The sequence below is a fragment of the Esox lucius genome, chromosome 14, assembly GCF_011004845.1.
Source record: "Esox lucius isolate fEsoLuc1 chromosome 14, fEsoLuc1.pri, whole genome shotgun sequence".
NCBI classification, from domain to species: domain Eukaryota; kingdom Metazoa; phylum Chordata; class Actinopteri; order Esociformes; family Esocidae; genus Esox; species Esox lucius.
This window is the reverse complement of record NC_047582.1, coordinates 27415740-27442033: the sequence shown is the minus strand read 5'-3', so window position 1 is coordinate 27442033 and position 26294 is coordinate 27415740. Positions and strand designations below refer to the sequence as shown.

At 42.9% G+C, this 26294-nt stretch overlaps 4 protein-coding genes across 12 annotated transcripts in view; 1 reads left to right on the top strand and 3 right to left on the bottom strand.

Moving 5' to 3' along the window:
• Positions 1-5889, bottom strand: part of LOC105015308 (calcium/calmodulin-dependent protein kinase type II subunit beta) — a 48118-nt gene extending 42229 nt beyond the window's left edge. For 5 of the 8 annotated variants that reach the window (XM_034296978.1, XM_034296980.1, XM_034296981.1 and 2 more), the window contains exons 1-2: positions 5497-5881; positions 3188-3282 (exon numbers count right to left, since the gene is read on the bottom strand). In XM_034296978.1, coding sequence (XP_034152869.1) covers positions 3188-3282; positions 5497-5558 — 157 coding nt within the window. In that variant the 5' untranslated portion in view covers positions 5559-5881. Of the gene's footprint in view, positions 1-3187; positions 3283-5496 lie in introns of all 8 variants that reach the window. The other 3 variants (XM_034296985.1, XM_034296982.1, XM_034296984.1) reach the window with 2 other exon arrangements.
• Positions 5890-7090: 1201 nt separating this feature from the next.
• On the bottom strand, positions 7091-13378 carry nudcd3 (NudC domain containing 3). Its single transcript, XM_010866240.3, has 6 exons — positions 12958-13378; positions 12048-12391; positions 9103-9235; positions 8782-8925; positions 8513-8701; positions 7091-7778 (listed from the first exon to the last, which is right to left on the bottom strand). The coding sequence occupies exons 1-6, from the start codon at positions 13153-13155 to the stop codon at positions 7668-7670; spliced, it is 1119 nt and encodes a 372-aa protein (XP_010864542.1). The 5' UTR covers positions 13156-13378; the 3' UTR covers positions 7091-7667.
• A 104-nt stretch (positions 13379-13482) lies between these two features.
• Positions 13483-14656, top strand: mrps24 (mitochondrial ribosomal protein S24). The gene is made up of 4 exons (XM_010866235.4): positions 13483-13577; positions 13800-13880; positions 13976-14087; positions 14211-14656. Exons 1-4 carry the CDS (start codon positions 13539-13541, stop codon positions 14492-14494), a joined length of 516 nt encoding a protein of 171 aa, XP_010864537.1. The 5' UTR covers positions 13483-13538; the 3' UTR covers positions 14495-14656.
• A 1897-nt stretch (positions 14657-16553) lies between these two features.
• On the bottom strand, positions 16554-26145 carry gnsb (glucosamine (N-acetyl)-6-sulfatase (Sanfilippo disease IIID), b). 2 transcript variants are annotated; one of them, XM_010866237.5, is made up of 14 exons: positions 25967-26145; positions 25773-25851; positions 25407-25644; positions 24753-24812; positions 24263-24466; positions 22305-22370; positions 22128-22226; positions 19951-20201; positions 19731-19849; positions 19362-19465; positions 19141-19242; positions 18922-19032; positions 18624-18731; positions 16554-18509 (listed from the first exon to the last, which is right to left on the bottom strand). In XM_010866237.5, the coding sequence occupies exons 3-14, from the start codon at positions 25584-25586 to the stop codon at positions 18357-18359; spliced, it is 1557 nt and encodes a 518-aa protein (XP_010864539.1). In that variant the 5' UTR covers positions 25587-25644; positions 25773-25851; positions 25967-26145; the 3' UTR covers positions 16554-18356. The 2 variants fall into 2 exon arrangements, with proteins under 2 accessions (XP_010864539.1, XP_010864540.1); XM_010866238.5 differs by lacking the exon at positions 25773-25851.
• Between the last annotated feature and the right edge of the window lie 149 nt (positions 26146-26294).

Sequence of the window (26294 nt, the reverse complement as noted above, 5' to 3'; positions counted from 1 at the left end):
GATTTTTAAATAATGAATTTGCAAAAACCTGTTAGTTTTTCTTTAGGAAGCCCTCCTGTTCTCCACTCATTACCTGTATTAACTGCACCTGTTTGAACTTGTTACTTGTATAAAAGACACATGTCCACACACTCAATCAAACAAACTCCAAACTCTCCACAATGGCCAAGACCAGAGAGCTGTGTAAGGACATCAGGGATAAAATTGTAGACCTGCACAAGGCTGGGATGGGCTACAGGACAATAGGCAAGCAGCTTGGTGAGAAGGCAACAACTGTTGGCGCAATTATTAGAAAATGGAAGAAGTTCTAGATGACAGTCAATCACGGTCTGGGGCTCCATGCAAGATCTCACCACGTGAGACGGCATCAATGATCATGAGGAAGGTGAGGGATCAGCCCAGAACTACACGGCAGGACCTGGTCAATGACCTGAAGAGAGCTGGGACCACAGTCTCAAAGAAAACCATTAGTAACACACTACGCCATCATGGATTAAAATCATGCAGCACACGCAAGGTCCCCCTGCTCAAGCCAGCGCATGTCCAGGCCAGTCTGAGGTTTGCCAATGACCATCTGGATGATCCAGAGGAGGAATGGGAGAAGGTCATGTGGTCTGATGAGACAAAAATAGAGCTTTTTGGTCTAAACTCCATTCACCATGTTTGGAGGAAGAAGAAGGATGAGTACAACCCCAAGAACACAATCCCAACCGTGAAGCATGGAGGTGGAAACATCATTCTTTGGGGATGCTTTTCTGCAAAGGGAACAGGACGACTGCACCATATAGAGGGGAGGATGGATGGGGCCATGTTTCACGAGAGCTTGGCCAACAACCTCCTTCCCTCAGTAAGAGCATTGAAGATGGGTCTTGGCTGGGTCTTCCAGCATGACAACGACCCGAAACCCACAGCCAGGGCAACTAAGGAGTGGCTCCGTAAGAAGCATCTCAAGTTCCTTGAGTGGCCTAGCCAGTCTCTCCAGACCTGGAAACATTTGATCTCTGTAATTGCAAACAAAGGTTTCTGTACCAAATATTAAGTTCTGCTTTTCTGATGTATCCAATACTTATGTCATGCAATAAAATGCAAATTAATTACTTAAAAATCATACAATGTGATTTTCTGGATTTTTGTTTTAGATTCCGTCACTCACAGTTGAAGAGTACCTATGATAAAAATGAGACTCTTCTACATTGTTTGTAAGTGGGAAAACCTGCAAAATCGGCAGTGTGTCAAATACTTGTTCTCCCCACTGTATCTGGGACAGCAGAAGAACACGCGCGTACACACACACACACACACACACACACACACACACACACACACACACACACACACACACACACACACACACACACACACACACACACACACACACACACACACACACACACGCTCTGTGCTCACACAAACACAGTCCCACACGTACATACACACACACACACACACAAACACAGATAGAGGCAGTGACGAGGAGGAGGAAGAGGAGAAGGACCAATCAGCCAAACGCCTCTGCTTATTTCTGTTGGCTTCAGCCACTGACGAACAGACACTCATTATCCCTCGCTCTCTCTATTCAAACACTCTCCATCCTCTCTCTCTCTATCTATTCAATCACTCTCCATCCCTCCTTCTCTCTCTAATTGTCTCTTGTACCGTCTAATGTCCATCCATCTTTTTCTCTCTCTCACTCTTTCTTTCTCTTCCAAACACACACACACACACACACACTCAGACATACACGCCGAGACGGAAACACACACTTACATATTCATAAAGAGATCCACGCAGACAGCATAAGGATTGGAATGGAGATTTGTAACTTTAACAGTTTTCTCACAGTTTATCCACCATGTAGTACTGATGTTTGTCGATGGGTGTGGTGTACTGTAGTTTATGTTTGTCGGTGGGTGTGGTGTACTGTAGTTTGTTTGTCGGTGGGTGTGGTGTACTGTAGTTTATGTTTGTCGGTGGGTGTGGTGTACTGTAGTTTATGTTTGTCGATGGGTGTGGTTTACTGTAGTTTATGTTTGTCGATGGGTGTGGTTTACTGCAGTTTTTCTGTATCAGTGGGTGTGGTGTACTGTAGTTTATGTTTGTCGGTGGGTGTGGTGTACTGTAGATTATGTTTGTCGGTGGGTGTGGTGTACTGTAGTTTATGTTTGTCGATGGGTGTGGTGTACTGTAGTTTATGTTTGTCGGTGGGTGTGGTGTACTGTAGTTTATGTTTGTCGGTGGGTGTGGTGTACTGTAGTTTATGTTTGTCGGTGGGTGTGGTGTACGGTAGTTTATGTTTGTCGATGGGTGTGGTGTACGGTAGTTTATGTTTGTCGATGGGTGTGGTTTACTGTAGTTTATGTTTGTCGATGGGTGTGGTTTACTGTAGTTTTTCTGTATCAGTGGGTGTGGTGTACTGCAGTTTATGTTTGTCGATGGGTTTGGTGTACTGCAGTTTATGTTTGTCGATGGGTTTGGTGTACTGCAGTTTATGTTTGTCGATGGGTTTGGTGTACTGCAGTTTTTCTGTATCAGTGGGTGTGGTGTACTGTAGTTTATGTTTGTCAGTGGGTGTGGTGTACTGCAGTTTATGTTTGTCGATGGGTTTGGTGTACTGCAGTTTATGTTTGTCGATGGGTTTGGTGTACTGCAGTTTTTCTGTATCAGTGGGTGTGGTGTACTGTAGTTTATGTTTGTCGGTGGGTGTGGTGTACTGTAGTTTATGTTTGTCGATGGGTGTGGTGTACTGTAGTTTATGTTTGTCGGTGGGTGTGGTGTACTGTAGTTTATGTTTGTCGGTGGGTGTGGTGTACTGTAGTTTATGTTTGTCGGTGGGTGTGGTGTACTGTAGTTTATGTTTGTCGGTGGGTGTGGTGTACTGTAGTTTATGTTTGTCGGTGGGTGTGGTGTACTGTAGTTTATGTTTGTCGGTGGGTGTGGTGTACTGTAGTTTATGTTTGTCGATGGGTTTGGTGTACTGTAGTTTATGTTTGTCGATGGGTGTGGTGTACTGTAGTTTATGTTTGTCGATGGGTGTGGTGTACTGTAGTTTATGTTTGTCGATGGGTTTGGTGTACTTTAGTTTATGTTTGTCGGTGGGTGTGGTGTACTGTAGTTTATGTTTGTCGGTGGGTGTGGAGTACTGTAGTTTATGTTTGTCGATGGGTGTGGAGTACTGTCTGCATCTCACCTCTGGCTGAGAGCTTTTTGGTATTGATGATTTTAGCAGCGTATTCCTGGCCGGTGCAGAGTTTGACACACCGGCGAACCACGGAAAACGCTCCCCTGGGAAACAAAAACAGAAAGAACAGGTGTTAGGTATCAGCATTTACATATTATACTAATCTCCTCTACTGTCTCCTTGTCCCTTTCATTCCCACTCATCTGAAAACTAAACTGGTTAAAAGCCAATCCTTGCCCACTTTTCCCCAGCTTCACCTAATCACCTGTCATTTCACATTCATGAGTAAAGAAGCTGTTTCTCCTGTCAGGAGTCAGTTGTGTTACACAGCTCAGCACTGCTTTCTGTTGCTTAGCATATGTACAGGATATACAAATGAGAAAACTCAAGACGGAAAAAAACCAGTCTTTCAAGGATTTCTCTGAGTGTATCCATGCATGTGTGTGTGTGTACACACATGTTGATGTGTGTGAGAGACAGGCATGCATGTGACCGCTCTCTGTGAGTGTGCATGTTCTGTGGCAGTGCTGGTATCTTTGGGGGCGAGCTTGCATAACTAACCCAGCAGGGAACAACAGCAGCAACAGCCACTGTCTTGTATCTGAGAGCCATGTGTAGAATATGTAAAATACCTCAATACTGTCACAAGATAACACACACACACACACACACACAAAACCCGACACACACTCATACACTTTAATGCGTACACAAGGTCCACATATTTCTCACACACTGTTAAGCTATAACAGGTGAGTGTAGACACTGGGGATGCTCTGACTCACACAGTAGACTAACAGCTGTGGAGGAAGACCCGGAACCTACACACACACACACACACACACACACACACACACACACACACACACACAGACACAAACACACACAGACAGAGAAACACACACACCGAGACACACACACACACACAGAGAGAGACACACACACACTGACAGACACACACAAACACACATACACACAGAGACACACACAAAGACACAAACACACACATACAGAGAGAGAGAGACACACACACACACACACACACAGACACACACACACACAGACAGACACACACACAGAGACACAGAAACACACACACAAAGACACAAACACACACATACAGAGAGAGAGACACACACACACACACAGACACACACACACACAGACAGACACACACACAGAGACACACACACAGAGACACACAAACACACACACAAAGACACAAACACACACATACAGAGAGAGACACACACACACAAAAGGGACAATCTGTGTCCTCACAGGAGCTGTAATGAAAGTCCTGTTATCTATTGGGATTTGGGGGCAGCTGCTACAATTGCAGCATGGCTATTGTCCTCTGGCTTATCACACGGACCAGAACAAACACACAGGCATACACAGGCAAACACAGACACCAATGAACTCACAAACATACATACACGGACACACACCCAGAAACACCAACAAACCTGCAGTGACATGAACATTACATGGTCCAGACATCTTATAAACAACTTGGAGTGGTAAGCACACTTCATGGTTATATGTACAGAACTTGCGTGTGTGGACTAAACAGCAGCTCTGCAGGTCTGTTAGCATAAGAATGCATTATGATGTAGAAAATGTGTTTCTGCTCCAGACTGACAATGAGGAGAACCCCCCCCCCGCACCCAGTCCCACCCACGCGCTGCCTGCACAGCCTGACACACCTATCCTGCAACAGTATACACTTATCATCCAATTTCCCTCACTCTCTCTATCGCTCGCTCTCTAAAAAAAACACACACCCTCTGTCTTCTCCTCTCTCTGTGCCTAAAACACACACCGTCCTTCTGTCGTTTTCACTCTCTCTCTCTCTGATGATCACTCACACGCCACTTTTTCCACCCTGTATCTAGCCCCCAATTACAAAACAGTCCATGCGGCTATGCTGGCAGTTCAACTTGACACACTCTCCAGATCGCTAAAGCGTGTCCGGAGTTCCCACCCCTAATGCCGTCGTTGCAGACCATAGACAAGCATATTCAATGAGGCTCAACTTTTATCTTCACGTTTAAATTGTCACGTCAAGGGTACATTTCAAGGCAGTAATGCAGCGTGCGTTTTGTTTAGAGAGCTGTGTGGCTGCGAACGTGACAGATCGGCAGGCTACTCTCAGACCGGCCATTCCACCGCCGCGCTCCCGCTCCAACAACCCACATATCTGCAGACATGCACAGATGCAAAGCAACCATAGAGTAACAGGATAAGGATACATACAGTGAAGGCAGGGTTGTTACCTACCCTTTAAAAAAAGCAATAATCCAGCAAATACTTACTTTCCGAGCTCTTCATATAGTTGGAAATCATCCGTAAAACGTGTACAAGTAGTAACTGCCATCGCCCGTCTAATTGGGGGGTGGGGAGGGGGGTCGAAATAATCCCGTATTCAAGTGAAATGATGTTGGATGTAGGCTAACCTTTGAGTAGCCTAGTTATCCTATGTAAAAATGCCGCGGTGTGATGCGTTTTCTGTCCAGAGAGCACTAGGAACTAAGATACAGATATGTATTCGAATTGAGAAGATATAAGCTATTCGAGTGAACGAGAGGCAGTAGTCCTGTCTCTCCGAAAGTGTTTCGTTCAATCGCTTTACGGTTTCTGCACCGCCAAGCGCGCTGTAAATACGACACATCCCTTTCCTACCACTAGGGGGTGATACAACTGCTCTACAATATCTGCGGACATATGATCATTATCGCAGACTTTCCAAAAGAGCTGCGAATCAGTACGTCTTTGAGTTTGAGACAAATACGCTATGCAATGTAGAAGATGCCTCTCTGGCATGTAACATTTGGAACGACGTCTGCTCTTTTCGTGGAATTTCTATCTGTATTTTTCGAGAACGTTTAACAACTGAACTTGGCCCAGGGTTTCTGGTTTTGGTAGCATCATAGTGGTGGAATCGTCCTCACCATAATCATGACCATCAACTGAAACAGCTGTGTTATATATATATAAAATATATTATTAAATCCAATATATTAGTTTTAGTGTGTACCAGTAACAAAGGATTCACACATTTGGAATTTGTACCAATCTAAAGCTGTAAATATAAGTCACTATCAGCGCTTGCTTTAGGCCTTGGTGTAGGTATTTTAAGTCTGATCAACAGCACCGACATTCCTATTCCAAACCAAGTCGTCGTCAGCGTAAATTCTGGCAGACTGTTGCTTAATACAGTGGCTTAACGTTTCTCCTGTGATTACTGGCCCCCTCTTAGAAAACTAGCTTGGAGTTTCATCACCTAAATAGCCTACCAGCACCCAGTTTTATATATATATATATATATATATTCTTAACAGATGGTTCTGCCGGCACCTAATTCAGTCTAAACAGAAAGGAAATCAGCTGAGTCACAGGTTCCTACTGTCTGCTGTCTCTATTCCTGGCTTATTCCTCTGCACTGTCATCACTAACAACTCTATTCTTAGGGAGACGGGCATCTAAAACTCAGATCAAGGCTTGTATGAAGCTCTTCAAGAATAGGACTGCTGATCTAATACAAATAAAAATCCTGTTGTTCTTCAAAGAACTGTCTGACGGTGTCCATGATTTGTCTGAATTTTTCAACTAAATATATGACTTGTAATATCCCTCCCCATCCATCTCCTATCCACTCATCTGATCCTGGCATTCTCAGGCCAATAAGAAACATTATACCGCATTAGGGAGAATCTGTGCTCTTGTTACAGCGCCCTCCTCTGGAGGTACTGTTGTATCACAAGTTGGTAACTCCTGTAGCAGGACCTCATAGGTTTTACTGCCACTCCATGGCGCACCAACACACAATGGCGACATACAGAGCCAACAGAGAACACCAGTGAAAGTTTTTACTCTTTATTTCATTTATTTATTTGAGGCACACAAAAATAATGAGACACCTCAGTAAAAGAAAAATGACAAGGACAACTTGAGCAAATCAATAAAGCATCAATGAGTAACACACAAGTAACAAATCTGAACCTGGAAAGCCCATTTAGACACAAATCTAGGGTCAGTTTGCCAACCACTCCCTCAATAAGAACATTTTGAATTTGGGCACGATAAACCTATTAAAGATCTATCAGGGTAGCTCCATCTACCAACAGGTCGGGTATGTTTAGTGGTGGGTAGAAAGACACAAACAGGGAAGTCCAGAACATTTTCACGAGTGCCTGAAACAAACGTTTTGCAACAGAAAAGGAATATGAGTTTTCTAAGAGTCCAGGCCATTCCTGATCAGTGGGTTTTGTTCCGTTTGGAACCTAAAGAACACAGCCCAGTTCTGTCGTATCAGTCAGAAGACAGAAACAAAGCTTCCACACAGCTTCTGTCACTAATGTTCAAAGATCGCGAAAAATGTATTTAAAAAAAAAAAACGGGGGGAAAACAAAGCATCTCCACTGTAAAAACAGCCCACTCTTGTCCGTCTCTCACCTCCAATGCACAACATGGTGATTGTTTGTGTTCACATCTGTACAGCGCTGGGAGGGATGTCAAACATGGAGGGATCAAACTCCTGTCCTTTAAAGGGAGAGCCTTCAGCATCCCAACCTTTCTTCAGCATTTCATGGACCTTCTACAATGACAGCGAGAGGGGGACAGACAGAGGGAACAGGATGGGGGGGGGGGCAGAGGGAACCGGACAGACAGAGGGGAGAGACAGAGGGATTGGGACAGGGAAACAACAGTAACGACAGAACTTAAGAAAATGCAAATTGGACTTCTGCAAAATATCCATATTAATATCTGAAAGCTAAGCAATGTATCTTGTCAGTTGTGAAGGGATTTTAATACTCGTATGCTCTCATGCCTGTCATATGTCCCTCAAATCGAACAAAGCCTTCCGATGCATTTTGACCGTGTTTGACCAGGTACGGATGCGATGTGCTGACTAGTAATCCGCCATGTCAATCAATGTTTAGCAAACAGTTCATCAGCCTAACAATGTGTTGTCCTTCCATTGTGGTCTCCTTCCCTTAGATCACTGTCATCAATGGGAATGAATTCTGCTGGCAATACTTGGCCCTCCCTCAAGGTGGCTGCGGTTGGTTGGTGGCCCTCTGGTTGATGCTTGACAATGCGGGTGGATTGACTTCCTGCCTAGGGCCATAATGTCACTGAAACCCTGTCTCAGCCCCAGAGGTTTTACGCTGCTATATTATTGTTCTGGGAGAGTAGAGTCAGTTCTCCTTCTCTTTTGTAAATCTAAGGAATGGCTTTAGAAAGCAAATCTGACTGATTGATTATTCACATGGTTTTGACCTTTCCTGCTGGACTAGTTATTGCCAATGTGCGTGTACTAAGTCTCACCATCTCATGGCTCTGCGGCTTGCCCTGTAGTTTCTGGCGATAGTCGAACGTGAGTCTGTCCAGCACAGCGTGCTCCTCTTCATCCACTGTGGCCATGGAGCGCTCCCTGTTGATCTGGTTCACGTCAATCTCCTCCTCGCCCTTCAACACGGCGCTCCACCACACCTCACCACACTTGCTGAGAGACATCTACGCACAGAGCAAACAACACTTAGAGTGCACACGCGCTTGTGCTTGTAAGAGGGCGCGTGTGTGGGTGTGTCTCTCACCACGACACAGCGTCCAGGCTCCAAGCTCCACAGCGAGGTCTCCGTGTTGATTCTGTGCGTGAGCTCTCCTTCCATCAAGACCTTCTCTTCGGTTCCCTCCTTGAGACACACACACACACTGCCCGACCGTATGTTCACACGCACCTGGGTCACAAAACGTTACAGCATTACGGGAGAACTTAAGAGCCTACGGACACTGGGAACCAGTAATCCACGGTTGGGTTTTCCCCCGAACTTCAACCAACTCTACCACTGACTCAGACATGCATGGACCAAAGTGAAATGTGAAATTAAAATGTCATGCAAACACGCTGTGGATACCTGTCTGCCCTTGACGGTGGTTTTGGGGACGTTGACGCGAACCTCGATGTCCGTGTAGTCCTGTGACCAGCTGTAGTTGTCCCTCACGGCCCCGTTGTAACTCTCCGGACTGGCCTGGTACACCACCTGACCACTGACGATGCACAAAGACCAATGAGGACCTTCAGATGTCAATCTGTCCACTCGTACTCGCATGACAGCGGAGCAAACACTTAATCTAAGCGTCCTGTGATACATGGGTTTACTTCATAACCTACTGAAGCAACACTGGGGGGCAATTCACTAATATTCCTATGGCCAAGAGAACCAGTACCGGCCAAGAGAAACAAGTACAGCGCAGTGAAATGTACGCCGTACGCATTGAACTCAAAATAAATCGTAACAATTAAAAATTCCGTCGCACGTTGTTACTCCCTTTCTGCACTGTGACGTTCATTGCTCATTTCCAGTTCCCATCTATTCGTTTCAGTTCAAATCGGCTGCTGTGGAGTGAGCGCGTGTTTTTAGGGAACACTGCAGGCTGAGGCAGCTGAGGAGAACAGTGTCAGCGCCGTTCTTTCATGGCTTGACGGCCAGCCTGCGCACAGGTCATGACAAAGTTCCCTGGGAAACCTGCGAAACCAGCTTTTAAATGTAGTTGAATAATATACAGTGGGGAGATCAAGTGTTTGATAACCTGCAAAATCGGCAGTGTTTCCCACTTACAAAGCATGTAGAAGTCTGTCATTTTTATCATAGGTACTCTTCAACTGTGAGAGACGGAATTTAAAACAAAAATCCAGAAAATCACATTGTATGATTTTTAAGTAATTCATTTGCATTTTATTGCAAGTATTTGATACATCAGAAAAGCAGAACTTAATATTTGGTACAGAAACCTCTGTAATTGCAAACAAAGATCATACGTTTTCTGCCAACCTGTAGTTCTTGACCAGGTGTGCACACACTGCAGCAGGGATTTTGGCCCACTCCTCCATACAGACCTTCTCCAGATCCTTCAGGTTTCGGGGCTGTCGTTGGGCATACGGACTTTCAGCTCCCTCCAAAGATTTTCTATTGTGTTCAGGTCTGGAGACTGGCTAGGCCACTCCAGGACCTTGAGATGCTTCTTACTGAGCTACTCCTTAGTTGCCCTGGCTGTGTGTTTCGGGTCGTTGTCATGCTGGAAGACCCAGCCACGACACATCTTCAATGCTCTTACTGAGGGAAGGAGGTTGTTGGCCAAAATCTCGCGATACATGGCCCCATCCATCCTCCCCTCAATACGGTGCAGTCGTCCTGTCCCCTTTGCAGAAAAGCATCCCCAAAGAATGATGTTTCCACCTCCATGCTTCACGGTTGGGATGGTGTTCTTGGGGTTGTACTCATCCTTCTTCTTTCTCCAAACACAGCGAGTGGAGTTTAGACCAAAAAGCTCTATTTTTGTCTCATCAGATCACATGACCTTCTCCCATTCCTCCTCTGGATCATCCAGATGGTCTTTGGCAAACTTCAGACGGCATAGACAGGCGCTGGTTTGAGCAGGGGGACCTTGCGTGCGCTGCATGATTTTAATCCATGACGGCGTAGTGTGTTACTAATGGTTTTCTTTGAGACTGTGGTCCCAGCTCTCTTCAGGTCATTGACCAGGTCCTGCTGTGTAGTTCTGGGCTGATCCCTCACCTTCCTTATGATCATTGATGCTGTCTCACGTGGTGAGATCTTGCATGGAGCCCCAGACCGATGGAGATTGACTGTCATCTAGAACTTCTTCCATTTTCTAATAATTGCGCCAACAGTTGTTGCCTTCTCACCAAGCTGCTTGCCTATTGTCCTGTAGCCCATCCCAGCCTTGTGCAGGTCTACAATTTTATCCCTGATGTCCTTACACAGCTCTCTGGTCTTGACCATTGTGGAGAGGTAGGAGTCTGTTTGATTGAGTGTGTGGACAGGTGTCTTTTATACAAGTAATACGTTCAAACAGGTCCAGTTAATACAGGTAATGAGTGGAGAACAGGAGGGCTTCCTAAAGAGAAACTAACAGGTTGGTAGGTGATCAAATACTTATGTCATGCAATAAAATGCAAATGAATTATTTAAAAATCATACAATGTGATTTTCTGGATTTCTGTTTTAGATTCCGTCTCTCACAGTTGAAGAGTACCTATGATAAAAAATTACAGACCTCTACATGCTTTGTAAGTAGGAAAATCGGCAAAATCGGGCAGTGTATCAAACACTTGTTCTCCCCACTGTACATGTGGAGTTAAAAAAACAAACAGGGGAAAAGGTTGCACAGGCCTGGCGCACCCTGCAAAGCCCAGGACCCTCCCCACCTCAGGAGAATGTGTTCAACAACCGTAGTGTCACTCACGGCATAGCCATGCAGAAACCTTTGAAAAACACAGCAGCCAGCCCACACCTGTACATTAGTGATCTGACATGCTGTATTGCATGGAAACATTGGGATACTATTAGACTGATCAACTATAGGCCATTAGAGCAGCTGTAACAGTCTAGTTCAGCCCAGTCCCTCTGGCAAGGGAAAATAATGTGATGGGCTCTTATAGCCCAGTTCGTACTAAGAAAATGTGAATGGGATCACATTTAAAAATGATATAGTGGGATATAAAAAAAGGTAAAACAGCAATTTAGATGGGACAATTATTCCCTACACTGTTCTGTGCTTGCTTCTAACTTGAACAGAAACTGAATGAACTGCGTACGGTAGATTTATAGCAACCGGGTACCGAATGAGGGATTTTGCTTGCCCGTCTGCCATCACTGGTCTAAAGAGGAGAGATGATTGCATCTCCTGGAAGATAGTTGTGGGGTGCAGCTTTTCAATTTACCAACGATTCAAATTCAGCATTTTAGGATGAACTTCTGTTACCTTTTCACGTTTGCAATACAATTTTTTTACAATACAATACAAAAGGCCTGACGCCATACGGCACTATACTAACTCTGCAGGCGCGGACGCTGTACAGCCTGAACTGCCGGCTGCCGTAGCCTGTTCTCCCTGTGCTGTTGGCTGGGTGACAGCGCTGCTCTGAGGCTGTGAAGTAGAGGCTGAGGCTTGGCTGGAAGAGGTGGAACTACAGGCTTCGCTGGGCTCTCCGGATTCTGAAGCAGAGTTCTCTCTCACAGTGGGCTCTGTACTCTCTATGCTAGGCTCCAACGACTGCGCTGCTGGCACCTCCAGTTCCTGCACTGCAGGGGGCGCTGCTCTGGCCTCGAGTCGTTGCTGCAACTCCTTCTGCTGTCTCTCTCTGTCCTGCTGTGCAACACGCTCAAACAGGTGGAAAGACTGTAGAGAAACAGAGACAAATCGTCATTATCTACCCATATCTACATAGCGTGTACATCTGTTACCTAAAACGGTAAAGACTGAAAAACGGCAACACCATAAGCAAATAATCAACCAAACTTAAAAAGTTCCCAATTCTGCCCATCCATTTTCCCCCAGTTAAGTTTCATGACGTCTTATGAACTAACATATATTGGAAAGCATAAATAATACGGATGATATTTTAGTCGCGTTACCTGGGACAATGTATTTTAACAACTTTGTTGATAGCAAGGAACAAGTTGAAATCCCGGGATGGTAAGCAGAGTCCAGAGATTATACACACACGCCTTTATTGACAAGATTCTGAGCTCCAGCGAACTTCGATGCAGTTGACATGCTATGAACTTTCGCAACTAAAGATTAGATAATATATGGTTAGCGGATTGTTGTGGTTGAAGCTACTAAGCGTGTTTCTTAAAAATAACGTCTATATGTGATATTGATCTGACATCTGGCGAAATCTTGCAAGTGTAAAGTGCATACAGAAAAGCTAGTCAAAGATTTACGTTAACTAAGTACGTTACCTTGAGGACCATTTTCTCGGCCACCCCTGGTGGGAAGCCCATACGGTCATTGGGGCTTGACAGCAGGCGGTAAAAGTCTGTCTTGCGGTACAGAAAGCCAAAGTAGACCTGAAGAAAATTCTGGATGTTTCCAACATGCTGCAATATTCCAAGCAGAGCGTTGTCATACAACTCTGTCATTTCCACAGTCGAAGCCATTTGATTTTCACTTTCCAGTTAGGTAATTTACTAAACTATTGTATTTCAACAAATGTATCTTTGTCATATGGTTGTTGTCCGTTAAGTTTAAAATTGAGCTAGAAAGATAGCTGGCTAGCTATTTTGATTTCTAGGTACGAACTAAAAGATATCCGTAGGAAAGCGTTACCCCTAAAATATTTGTTCCTAGCTATGTCAAAACAATGTTTTCGAAGGTGTTGAGTATAATAAAAACACATCCATATATATCCATTTTAAATTATATCATCATAATATTTAATGATGTTATCTTCATACGAAGATAAATATAAACTACAGAATATGAGAATTACTTGTAATGTCTAAGGACATGGCCCTTCCCACAAATCCTTCCGTCACTTAAAATGGCTGCGTCCTTGAGCTGTCGTGGTGTGAAGTTATCGGTAAGAATCATGTTTACATTTAATTTTACAGTTACATATCTCCTTTAAGTATTGTTATATATTCTTCCGATTATCTGTTTTTTTTATTCAAGGGCTGGGCTTGGAGAAAGAGTGTGTTTCTGACTGGCTTTGATGTAGCAGCCAACGTTAGTATACATGTACAGTACTGTCGGAGTAACTTGGCTGTTCCTCTGTCTTTGTCTTCTTATCTTTTCACCACAGAACACGCTTGCCAGAGTCGGTACTTCAATATGCACCAACCCTGAAACCCGAGCACTTCATGTCACTGCATCATGTTGCAAGGTATTGTTAGTATAGTATTCGATTCCGCATGCAATTATCATTAAACGAGACAATCCCCACCTTCACATTGGGTAATTTTCATATTCTGTTGTCAGAATCGTGCAGCTCGTATTCGGGTGGGGAAAGGAGACCGACCACTTACGTATGAGCAAGCACTCCACCCCCACCACATAGGCCACCGTAAAGGTTGGCTTTCCCAACACACCAGTGAGTGTCTCCGTCATACCTCAGCTATCTGACATTGTGCAAGACAACTAAAATCAGTCTTTCACAGTCCTTGTGTTAATTGACACCTGACCTCTATCCTCTCTCCCACCATCTATGGAATAGGTAACCTCATGGGAGAAAATGGCGCAGCGGATCGTACGGTGGAGGACGTGTTTGTGCGACGTTTTATCTTCGGTACCTTCCATAACTGCCTGGCCAATGAGATTGTGATAAAGCGGCGAGGCAACATGCTGGTGGTATGCGCCCTGATGTTACAGAGACTCCCTCCTCAGAAGTTCTACTTCCTGATTGGTTACACTGAGACACTGCTGTCTCACTTCTACAAGTGTCCTGTCAAGATGGAGGTGCAGACACTGGGCGACAAGGCTGTCTACAAGTACCTCTAGAGAGACAGAAACTGTTGCACTTTACAAGACACGTTTTGTTTATGGTTTCAAGAGCAGTTGTATTAGACAGGAAATCTGTGAATGACCTACAAGTACAAACACAGTGAAGCATGAGTGCTCAAGTGTTCATAGCAGTAACATTTGTAAATTTCTAATACATGATCTTAACCTTTTCACGCGTGAGTTTCAAATATGCCTTAACGGCCCCCCAGAGTGAGTTTTTTTGCGCGTGAGTTCAGCACTCACTCAGAGTTCCAGAATTTGATTGTGACGTCACAAAACATTTAATCTGCAGCTTCCCAAAAACACCACGCTGCTTACTGGTTATGCATCTAATTTTTTATTTAAATTATATTAACAAACTTCTACAGGTAGTAACTGTTAAAAATGTATATTGAATAATTATGAACCAATCTTAAAAATGCTGTCTTATTTCTAAAGATCGCGGCGAGAAAGATACTGAAACGCTTCACTTGTTGTATCAATAAAACATACGCAATCTATCAGGCAATAGGTGGTATGTAAATAGTTTTACGTAATTATTCAGAAGCTCTCAAAAAAGTATAGATTCCGATTCTTGCATTTAGTAATGGACAAATGCGATCAGTGAAAAGGTAGATTTTTTGAAGATTACGAGCTTTTTTCTCAACAAAATAGTGCTACTGTTTTAGTTTGCGCCATCGGTTTGCTACTAGATCTGCCAATTGAACTATTGTGCGTGAACCCTACCAAAACAAACTGACTGGATTAACCCCACGTTAGCTACATGCATTGAGTGTTGACATGAAGTCACTTTGCCAGGTAAGGAACACTAAATACATTGCATTGCAAGCTTCTCTTTTTGACTCAAATTCAAAGAGCTGCAAAGAGCTGGTTTATGTGTAACTGTAGCTAGCTAGCAAACGTCAGCTAACCGCTAGCAAACGTCAGCTAACCGCTAGCAAACGTCAGCTAACCGCTAGCAAACGTCAGCTAACCGCTAGCTAACAAAGTTTGACCTGTAATGCAGTGCAGCTAAAATGAAGATCATAGTTTCCCCAGGATGGCAAATCTGTCCGAAAGACTGGCAAATGTAAATGACCATCGGGTCTTAGAGTAACTCACCTTTCTTTATCTTTGATTGATAAAAAGCATAGCAGCACCCTCAACAGGTAACGTAACTTGAAAGTTTTTACACAATGATTTTGACAGGTTGTCAGCTCTTTCAGGAAATGGTTAGATGCTCTATAGTAGTCGCTAATATAATTCGTTTTTGCGTATTATATTTATTGTAGAAAATCTAACTTCTAGTGTTGGCTACCTGTTGGTACGTAAGTAACACTTTTTTATGCTTGCTACCTGGTTAATAACATAGTGTGGTCTTGAAACAATTACAATCAGGAAATGAAGTTATAAACGCTGTTTGAGCTAAATGTGAGTAAATAACAGCGCGGTCTGACCAGCCATTGTTACGTCACTCGTACCTAGGCGTTCTAATGATGCGTTCTAAACGATACGTTCTAATCACACCGGTGTGATCGTACGCTTCAGGGACCACTCTAGACTGATCACACCAGTGTGATCGTACGCGTCAAAGGGTTAATACTACTAAGATTTTGGAAAACTCTTTTTGCTAAAAGTAGTTCATCAGGAGTATAATACATTGAGCATATGGAGTAGAATTTGAAGGTCTCTTAAACGGTTTTCATCTTGAATGAGCTTTATTGGTGTGGAAAACTGTCTGATTCAGAGTCTTTCAGTGTGTTTGCAGTATTAATGGTGACACTATTCATCTAACTCAGTCAGAAGTCTGACAATAGATTTGAAACTTTGTCTAGAAATTACATGATTCAATATCTTACATTGCAATCATATCAAGGTAAGTGTCTGACAGACATTCAAGGAAGGACTGCTATTTCAAACAGTCAGCTTCCAGTACCCTAACTACTTGTTAAGACACTGCAGCCTTCTGAACAGACCTCATTGTGTGTTCCATTTCCACTTGGATTCCCTTCCAGCCATGTTGTCAAAACAAACTCTTCACAAATTGTAAATCACACCATTGAATTATAAAATGTACTTAAACTCTGGAATGCTGATAATTTATTGATTTCTCACCATACAGCCATATTCACATTGAACAAGGCATTAAAAAGCAGCTTCAGTGCAAAATGACAAGGCGCATGGATGACATCTTCATCCATATCCAAGGTTAGAATATAAAAAATATCCCTTATGTCAATTATATATTCCTGTCTAAGGCAACATTCATTTTAAAAACAATTTGGGAAGATGATGTCCAATCAACAAACAGGAAAACATAATTTCTCATTTAAAGAGGCTCTCATCAGTACTGTAATGGTAAATACTCAAGATTGTACAAGATTTTGGAATATCGAGTGATACAAATCAGGTATACATATGTAACTTCTACTGATGACTAAAGCCAATGTCTCAGTTGGCCAATGTCCAAATAATCTGTCCTTACAAAGTGCTCTTTTACACTCCTGCCACCTGTAAAAGCATTGGATTGTTATAGACATGCCCTGAACAGTTTAACAGACGTTTCCTCAAAATACAAAAAGGGAAGCAAACAAGTGCACACTTTGGGAACAAGTACAGATTATTAGGATGTGGGCAGAAAGGCGTACATAAACAGAAGAGACTTTGGGTTCACATTCTTAAGGAACAGGCTCATCCAGTATTCACTTCTCAAATTACTCTCTCATTCATTTCCTATAAAAGTGCTGTTAGACTAAATGTGAACAGCGATCCACTTCGTACACCACATATACAATGAGCAGAAAAGACAACCAGACCCTTTCATTTGGGCACGAAGCCGATCTAGTCACTTCCATTCATGCAACAGAATTCACTACTTGCATCGTTTTCTGCCACCCTGCGGGAATAAACCAAAAGGGGGGTGGCTAAGTTGAAGTGTTGGTTAAGTTGGCCTTGGGCACAGATAAGGGATCAGGTCGTCTTTCATAAATCCTAAACTTGAAAGCGAAAAGACCTTACATCAGTATCTAGGAAATACTTCCTACTCCAGTTACCCCAGGACTAAATCTGGTCAAAATCCTGTACCGCTGTGGAAAGTACCTGCCATTGCAACCTCTAATAACTTTGTGGGCTCCAGCTTAATAGTGAAATGTCCTGATTGGATGTAAGACCTATACTCAAATATAATGACCACAGTTACGATGAAGTGTGCATTCTAGGATGGGTTAAATTTTCTGCACAGATTTATTACCAAACATTGATGTGGTTATTTCAATTTTAACCCCTCCTCCTGACGTAAAGATAATCATCTGCACATAAAATGTGTACCTGTTACGCAATAAATTAGATTACACAGGGCAACGTTTCTGCTTTTCAGCAACTTCACACAATGCGGATGGGCTGAGGGTAGGTTAAGGGACATGGCAAGCCCATCCACACACCACGAGAGCCGTCAGCACAGTTCAGGTAGGTCAGTGCTCAATATGCTAATCATAACCAATCGACCACCTCTCTGGCCTCCTATGCACTTTCATAGATCTAAAAGATCAAGATTGTGAATATCAGGCAAAATCTGTCAAATTGGACCATTTCCAAGGGCATCGTCTTCACATTCTAAATGGGATTTCCTAAACATTGACAGCCGTATCTACATGAAATGTGTTGTGTAAAAATCACTTAGTGTCAGGCTATGTGGTGACACTCGCATCTTCTGAACATAACCAGCTTCTTTCAAGGCATTTCCTGTTCCATCTTAAACAAGCTCATCACTACATTTGCTTATATCTATTAAACCCTTTCAGATCTATATTTTGTTGCCTATGGATTTGTCAATTTGCAATTAAAATTTAGCACAAAACTACTGCCGCCCAGCCTGCAGTCTTTATTTATTGGCGGCACGGCAGCTGTCGCCCTCACATGATTGTAGCTTGATCAGTCGTTGGTTCATGGCTTGGAGGAGGGTGGGGTCAACCTTTTTAACAATGTTTTCCAATTGGTGTGGGTCAGAGGTCAAGTTGTAAACCTCCACAAATGACTGATGAGAGAGAGAGAGACAGAACATTAGACACCGCATTCAAATCCACACAACCAACACTATGTTGGTTTTATGACAGCATAAAACAATTAACATGGACACGCACAGGCTTACCTCAGTGTCTGCAAACTCACAATACTGTAGGTTGGGTTCCACCAGGGTTCTGACACAGGCATAGGTGTTGTTGTAGGCGTCTTCACACACACAGTCTGGGAAACATTGCTGGAGAAAGAGAGACAACCCCATTTCATAATCCAATACACAACGTCGGGCTAATGATTGTAAGAGTAATACCAATGATGGTGGATGGCAATACGGAGACTACAATAGCTTGTTGTAAGGGGTACAAGGAACTTGTAGTCCTGCACATTACTAATAAAAACTGGAACTGCATTGTAAAGAGGCAACGTACAGACAGACCAGGGCCCAGTTTGGGGCAGGCAGGGTCAGGTCCAAGGTGTCCCTCTCCTGTGTACTCCACCAGGAAGTACGGGCGAGCTGTTCCATTACGTAGCTCGGGGGCCTACAGACAAACAAAGTAACTGAGGATTAGCAGACAGAGAGGAACAGAGATGCACAAAAAAGGCACAAAGTAAAAGAGGATCAGAGGCCAACCGACAAGGTCTCTAACCATCTGAGAGAGGAACGACTGTCCATCCATGTTGACGACTGAGAGGTTCAGTCCTGAGATGTCCAGAAGAGTGGGTGCCAGGTCTATATTCAACACTGGGGCCTGGAAAAAGGCAACAATAGGTAGGTATGAATGAATGAATGAATGAATGAAGGGAAGGTTGGTTGATGGAGAATGAAATGGATACATTGAAAGATGGAAGACATTGTGGAGGGACTCACTGGCAGAGTCTGTTTGGGTTTGATGCCTGGGCCACGCACCATGAGGGGGATCCTGATATCAAACTCATACAGCTGCCTCTTATCAATTGGCAGAGAAAACTGACCTGGTGAGAGAGCGTAATACCTCAAAGCACGATAGAAATACCATACTGTAGGACGTCAACTTCAAGAGTTAGTGGTGACATTCTGATACCAAAAAAAAACAACACCTACCCAAAATAGTTTAAAGTAATCAGGCAAATGTGCAGATGATATGTGTAAGGTCGAGCTGTGAATTTAATTGGTTTCTTCAACCACAGGAAGTCAAGTGTGAAACAAACAACAGATACCCAAATATAGAGACAGAAATATACAGACCATTGCACTTACCAGTGTGATAGCCATTGTCAGAGGTGTAGATGATGTAGGTGTTATTAAGCACATTCAATGCTTCTAGTTTCTTGACCAGTGTCTCCACCATGTCATCCACTGATAACAGGGTCTGCCACCTACAGGACCGGAGGAGAATTACAACCATCGGAAGGAATATCAGAAAAGTGTCAAAATGAAATGTCACCAGCTGTGTACTAGTTCTAACTGGCTGTTGTACCTCTTCCTGTAGGCATTATCCAGAAAGTCCAGGGAGGTGCTGGTCATGGGGTTGCTAGGCTGCCGCAACAACCAGTGTTTATCCTTTCCAGGTTTATCAAAGCTGCCATCACGGGGGGCTTTGACATCAGGGAAGGTTTTCTCATACTGAGGGGCAGCAATCCAGGGGGAGTGAGGGGCAGGAGGGGACAACATAATGAAGAAGGGTCGCTGAGGGCTCCGGCTATCCAGGAAATGGAGAGATCTGTTCAACTAGAGAGGAGGCGCAGTGGTAAAGGAAAGATAAGAGAAAATATCTGATTAGATGGTTGAAACTTCATAACTATAGATAGAAAATTCTATTTTGTTACAGTACATGAAATACAAACAAAATCGTTATCTTATTGAACCCAAACAATTTGGGTGAAACATTTAAATCTTGGATCCTTAGTTCCCACATACATTTTTAGAGTAATCGAGTAATGACATATACAAACAAACTAATATCAATGACAAATGGCTCACAAGAATTAATGAAAACACTGCATTTTAGTAATATAGCAGACATTCTTACAAGGAACAATTATGATTACCTGTCTGGCTCAAGGACAGAACTCTTTCATATTTAGCTTTTGGGATTCGATCTAGCAACCTTTCGGTTATTAGTCAGATGACCTAACCACTGAACTATGAGTGGCCCCTGTATAGCCAGAAAATAAAGGGTAAAACAATAAATGTTTATATATCAGACCGTCAGGCTTAGTTTTCATAGCACTACCTTTGTATATTTGTGTGTACTCTATTGCTCTACATTTGATCAAACACGTGGGCTTTGTTATTTTCAAAATCGAAGGATCCCAGCTATAAGCCAAAACTCTTCTCAGGCATCCAGAGACAGCAGTGGGTTTGGATCTTGGTGGGTTAACAAATATCAGCATGTGTTTAATTAGAATAAAACTAAACCATACAAGCGCTGTAATCGGAACACAGTGGTGATTGTTCAACACATCTGGGAATCATTACTGGCCCGGTCCTGGGCCTCGTTATAGGGCTACATCACCACACAAGGTCCTACACTTGAAATTGGAGAGGTAACAGGAGGCTGCCACATTAGGAAAAATTAATAGCAACGTTAACAGTATCTGTCTTGCTTAATGTCGACTTGGGATTTGATTTAGCACCCAGTACTAGGAGAATGACCAGGATTCTCACGACACAATACTCAGCAGACATGTGGTACAATTCTCAAGACATTTATGATTCAATATAATATATGCAATATATGCAAACATTAAAAAAACAAACATTTTGATCAGTCATGGAAATATCACGTAACTGTATCAGTATTTTCCACCATCACTACAACAAGCCTTTGGTCACTGCTCAGTTACTTAATACAAAGTAAAATAAATGAAGAATGGGGGTTAAGTTTTGCATTCAAGTCATTTAGCAAACACACTTATGCAGATGGACAGAGAAATTCCTTTATTTCCTACTATCTAGTACTGGTTCCCATGGCTGAGTGGGTTGGAGTGTTGTGCTGTCAACACAACATTATACTTAAATGTCAATACCAAATATTCTAAATATCAGTCATCACTGCTAAATAACAAAATATGCATCTCAACAACATACGACCAGACTGAACCACACAATCCCTGTTCACTACCATTTAAGGTAGCAGGTGTGAACATACTGAAAGCCAAAAAAACGTAAAGGCAGAGTTGAGGTCATTTAGTCAGGGCTAAGACGATTCCACACTCTCCATAGACAAAATATTTCCAAGATCACAAGACAGTGACAGACGCACTCAGAGGAAACACACAATGTGACCAGGGTGGGTGGGGATATTCATAGACACTCAGAGGAAAGGAAAGAAACAGCTATCCATTAACCTACATACACACCTTAAACATATTTTGAACAAGCTATTCATTTCTCATGTGTCAGTATTTAACTGGTTGTGTTTGTGCGTGGTATTGGACAGAGTAACAGGTTTCGCTGATCTTAGCATAATATGCAAAGCGTCCATATGAGCAAAACAGTTCCCTTAGAATCAACATTATCATAACGCGAAGTGATTCCTGTGCATGTCATCAAAACTTCTGATGACACAATTACAAATACCCTCCACAAAACCTCAGCTACAACAACCACACACGCAACAACTGCAGGTGAATTGGATGGGTTAGAACTTACTATCAGGTCAGTCAGGTAGTCTTTCTGATAACTGTCCCCATGCTTCTCCTCTTTCCCATTGACAGACAGAGTATAGTTGTAGTACTGAGAGTTACCAACCTGCAACATATAAAGTGTGTCAACAGCTGTGATGTCGTCATCATGAACCAAGAAGGTGTGTGTGTGTACTGGACTTACAAGTGCATGCCATTGGTCCCAGCCTGGGGGAACATAGCCTACACCACCGGTTTCCTTCTTCCCGTACTGAGGAGAAAGAGGAACATGTGAACATAAGTCAAACACGGTTGGTGACAATTCCATTTAAATTTCAGTAAACTTAGAAATCAAAACAAATTTTACAGTACATCCTGAAGTTAGTAGATGATTCTACTGACAGCACTGGGGAGGGGAACGCAAGAAGCAAAAAGGAGATGCATTTCCTACTCTTTTTATAACAGAGAACTTATAATGCAGTTTGGAAGTTGAGGCGATTCATAGATCTGATTATTTTCATCTCAGCTAGCCTTACTTATGCTGTGTGAACCATCAGATCATGACACGCTACGACATCCAGGAAGTAGCCTAGAGCAATAGTTATATGACTGTTTTAGTTAACTTTTATGGAAGACTGACGTGCACAGCCACATTGCATGTCAGCACTGTGTGAGTTCACAGTGGACCACATGTGGTTGGTGTGTGTGTGTGTTTGGCAGGTACAGTGGATATTAAAGGTCGACACACACCCCTGTTAAAATGGCAGGTTTTTGTGATGTAAAAGAATGAAAAAGATAAATCATGTCAGAACCTCTTCCACTTTTAATGTGACCTATAATGTGAACAATTCAACTGAAAAACAAATCTTTGAGGGGAAAAAATTAAAAACCTTACAATAACGTGGTTGCATAAATGTGCACACCATCTTATAACTGGGGAAGTGGCTGTATTCAGAATTAACCAATCACATTCAAACTCATGTTAAATAGCAGTCATTACACACCTTCCATCATTTAAAGTGACTGATTAATCATAAATAAAGTTCAGCAGGATTTTTCTGACATTTTCTTAGTTGCGTCTCAGAGCAAAAGCCATGGTCCACAGAGAGCTTCCAAAGCGTCAGAGTGATCTCATTGTTGAAAGATATCAGTCAGGAGAAGGGTACAAAATAATTTCCAAAGCATTAGATATACCATGGAACACAGTGAAGACAGTCATCATCAAGTGGAGAAAATATGACACAACAAAGACATTACAAAGAACTGGACGTCCCTCCAAAATTGATGAAAAGACGAGAAAACTGGTCAGGGAGGTTTCCAAGAGGCCTACAGCAACATAAAGGAACTGCAGGAATTTCTGGCAAGAACAGTCTGTGTGCTACAAGTGACAATCTCCCATATTCTTCATATGGGGTAGGGTGGCAAGACGGAAGCCTTTTCTTACAAAAAAATATATCCAATCCCGACGGAAGTTTGCAAAAACAAACACCAAGTCTCCCAAAAGGATTTGTGAAAATGTGTTATGGTCTGATGAAACCAAGGTTGAGCTTTTTGGCCATAATTACAAAAGGAATGTTTGGCCCAAAATCAACACTACACATCACCCAAAGAACACCATACCTACAGTGAAGCATGGTGGTGGCAGCACCATGCTTTGGGGATGTTTTTCTTCAGCTGAAACCAGGGCTTTAGTCAGGGTGGAGGGAATTATGTAGAGTTCCAAATACCAGGCAATTTTGGCACAAAACCTTCAGGCCTCCATTAGGAAGATGAAGTTCACCTTTCAGCACGACAACGACCCAAAGCACACATCCAAATCCACAAAAGCATGGCTTCACCAAAAGAAGATTAACGTTTTGGAACGGCCCAGCCGGAGCTCAGACCTGAATCCAATTGAACATCTGTGGGGTGATCTGAAGAGGGCTGTGCACAGGAGATGTTCTTGCAATTTGACAGATTTGGAGCGCTTTTGCGAAGACGAGTAGGCAAATATTGCCACGTCAAGATGTGCCATGCTAATAGACTCCTACCCAAAAGAGACAGTGCTGTAAAAATCAAAAGGTGCTTGAATCAAGTTTTAATTTATGCAACCAGGTTGTTTTTTATTTTTCCCCCTCAAAAATTACTTTATATCCACTGCATTCCTTTTTTTGTGTATTTTACCTGATTGAGGTACTTCCCGGCATAGAAGGTCTGGTACTGCTGTTTGCTGAGGTAGACAGGGAAGGCTGTGGCCTCTTGACCTTTCTGCCAAAGGGGGCTGGAACAGTTACCATCTAGGGAGTTGTTCCGGACGGCATGGTTATGGGGGTACCGCCCTGTTAAGATACTACTCCTGCTGGGACAACACAGTGGGGTCGCTGTGAACTGGAGAGACAGAGGTGGAAAGCAAAGAACCAGGAAGGGATGAGTTCTGAACCACTAAAACACCATGGTTCCCCTACTTCCACCTTCTTGTCAACTCATGTTTGCATTTTTCACTCAACTTCTGACTTTTGTGATAGTTACTACATTAAATAAAAATGAATTTACTGATTACTTGGTTGTGTGTGGTTTACCAGTGGTGGGACCTGTCAGGTAATGCAATGTGAGATGAACAGACAGTTGTTGCAGGTTTGAGGACCATGTTGATGTGAAGCTGTTCCATACTCACAGCATTTGAGAAGGTTGCTCCAGCATCTCCAATCAGGGCTTGGGTTTTCTTCATAGGGGTCTGTAAAATAGAAGCACAAAACTGAGAAGTGGTTTCTTTTATCTTGATTTGAAACCTTACATCCGCACTTTTGTTTTATCAGAAACTATAGACATTTAGTATTAGAGGGCTGGTTTTGGTTTATTGGCTTAAACCTAGATCATGAATTAATATAAACTAACAGACCAAAACAGGACATCTATTAACTATCTTACCGTTGTCATTATTACTAACCTATCTTGTAATACATTTTAGCAAAAAACATGTTTATACATGATGTTTATACGTTTTGATGTAATCTGACTTTATAAGCACTGATCGTGCAATGTCACTGGTACACAACATAATGGGCTACTGTGTAAGTCGCACAATGTTACTAGCCTTTAACCACGTAAATTACGCATGGAAAGCATGGACCTACAATGGCAGTGCGAGTATCAAACTATATCAGAGACTTAAAAACAGTCAGCCCACCATCACATTAACGCCAGTATATGAGGTAGAGAATCACGTTTTCCGTACGCCTGGACATTATAGTTGGAAAGTACATTACTTTTGATTTACGCACAAAATGTAGTTGTAGTAAATAAAAACTGAACAATTATAATAACTCACCATCCCCCCGAGATACACATCCTGATCATCGGCTAAGATCAGTACGATATTGCTTGGTTTTTCACATCCAGAACACCTGAGCGTGCAGGTAAACAGCACGAAAAACAATGCTGCACTCACTCCCCTTCTCCGGGTTTGTGGTGGCTTCATTTGTCCAGGTCTCGCCACGGAGGTTGTCATGAGCTAGCTGGCTACCGCTTCACTGAAATAGCCACAGCTCTTTCGTTTCCTGGTAAGTCTGTGGACAACATAAGAAAATACCTTTTTACTGGGGAGGGGCGGACGAAAACCACTCACGCTGCTACTGCTGCTGGAACATACTAACATCTGAAATAGTTTGAGGAAGTAAACTAATGATCATATGACCTTTTTTTTTTTTTATTAGACGGGTGGGGGTTCACTCGCGGGTGGTGGGGGTTTTCAGATGAATTGAAAAGGAAGCGTGCTTAAAATTCCACAAAAGAAACCACATCAATGTTTAATGTTTTCATTAAACTACTAACAAATAGCAAACATCACCGACGTAAAATAGTCTGAACACACATTTATGTTAAACTTACTGCACCAGCTGTTAACCTATATTTAAAGCCTCGTTTATACTACTAGGTGGACGTGTCCTTTCCAGCTCAGTGTCCGTTGAGTATATCACGATAACATCGATTGTTTTATTGATTGATTTAAGACAATTGTAAAATAACGCGCACGTGTGACGTTGACGACACAGGCGCGTGGTAAGAAAAGAGTAGGCGGGGTGACCGCGTTGGAGACCTGGAACTAGATAACCCACTCCATGACTCGGCCGTATTATTTTTGGATTTAGTCCAGACTGCTTACTGGCACCGCCCCACAGAGGGTTTTCGCTAAAACGAGACATCTCACTGGCTCATT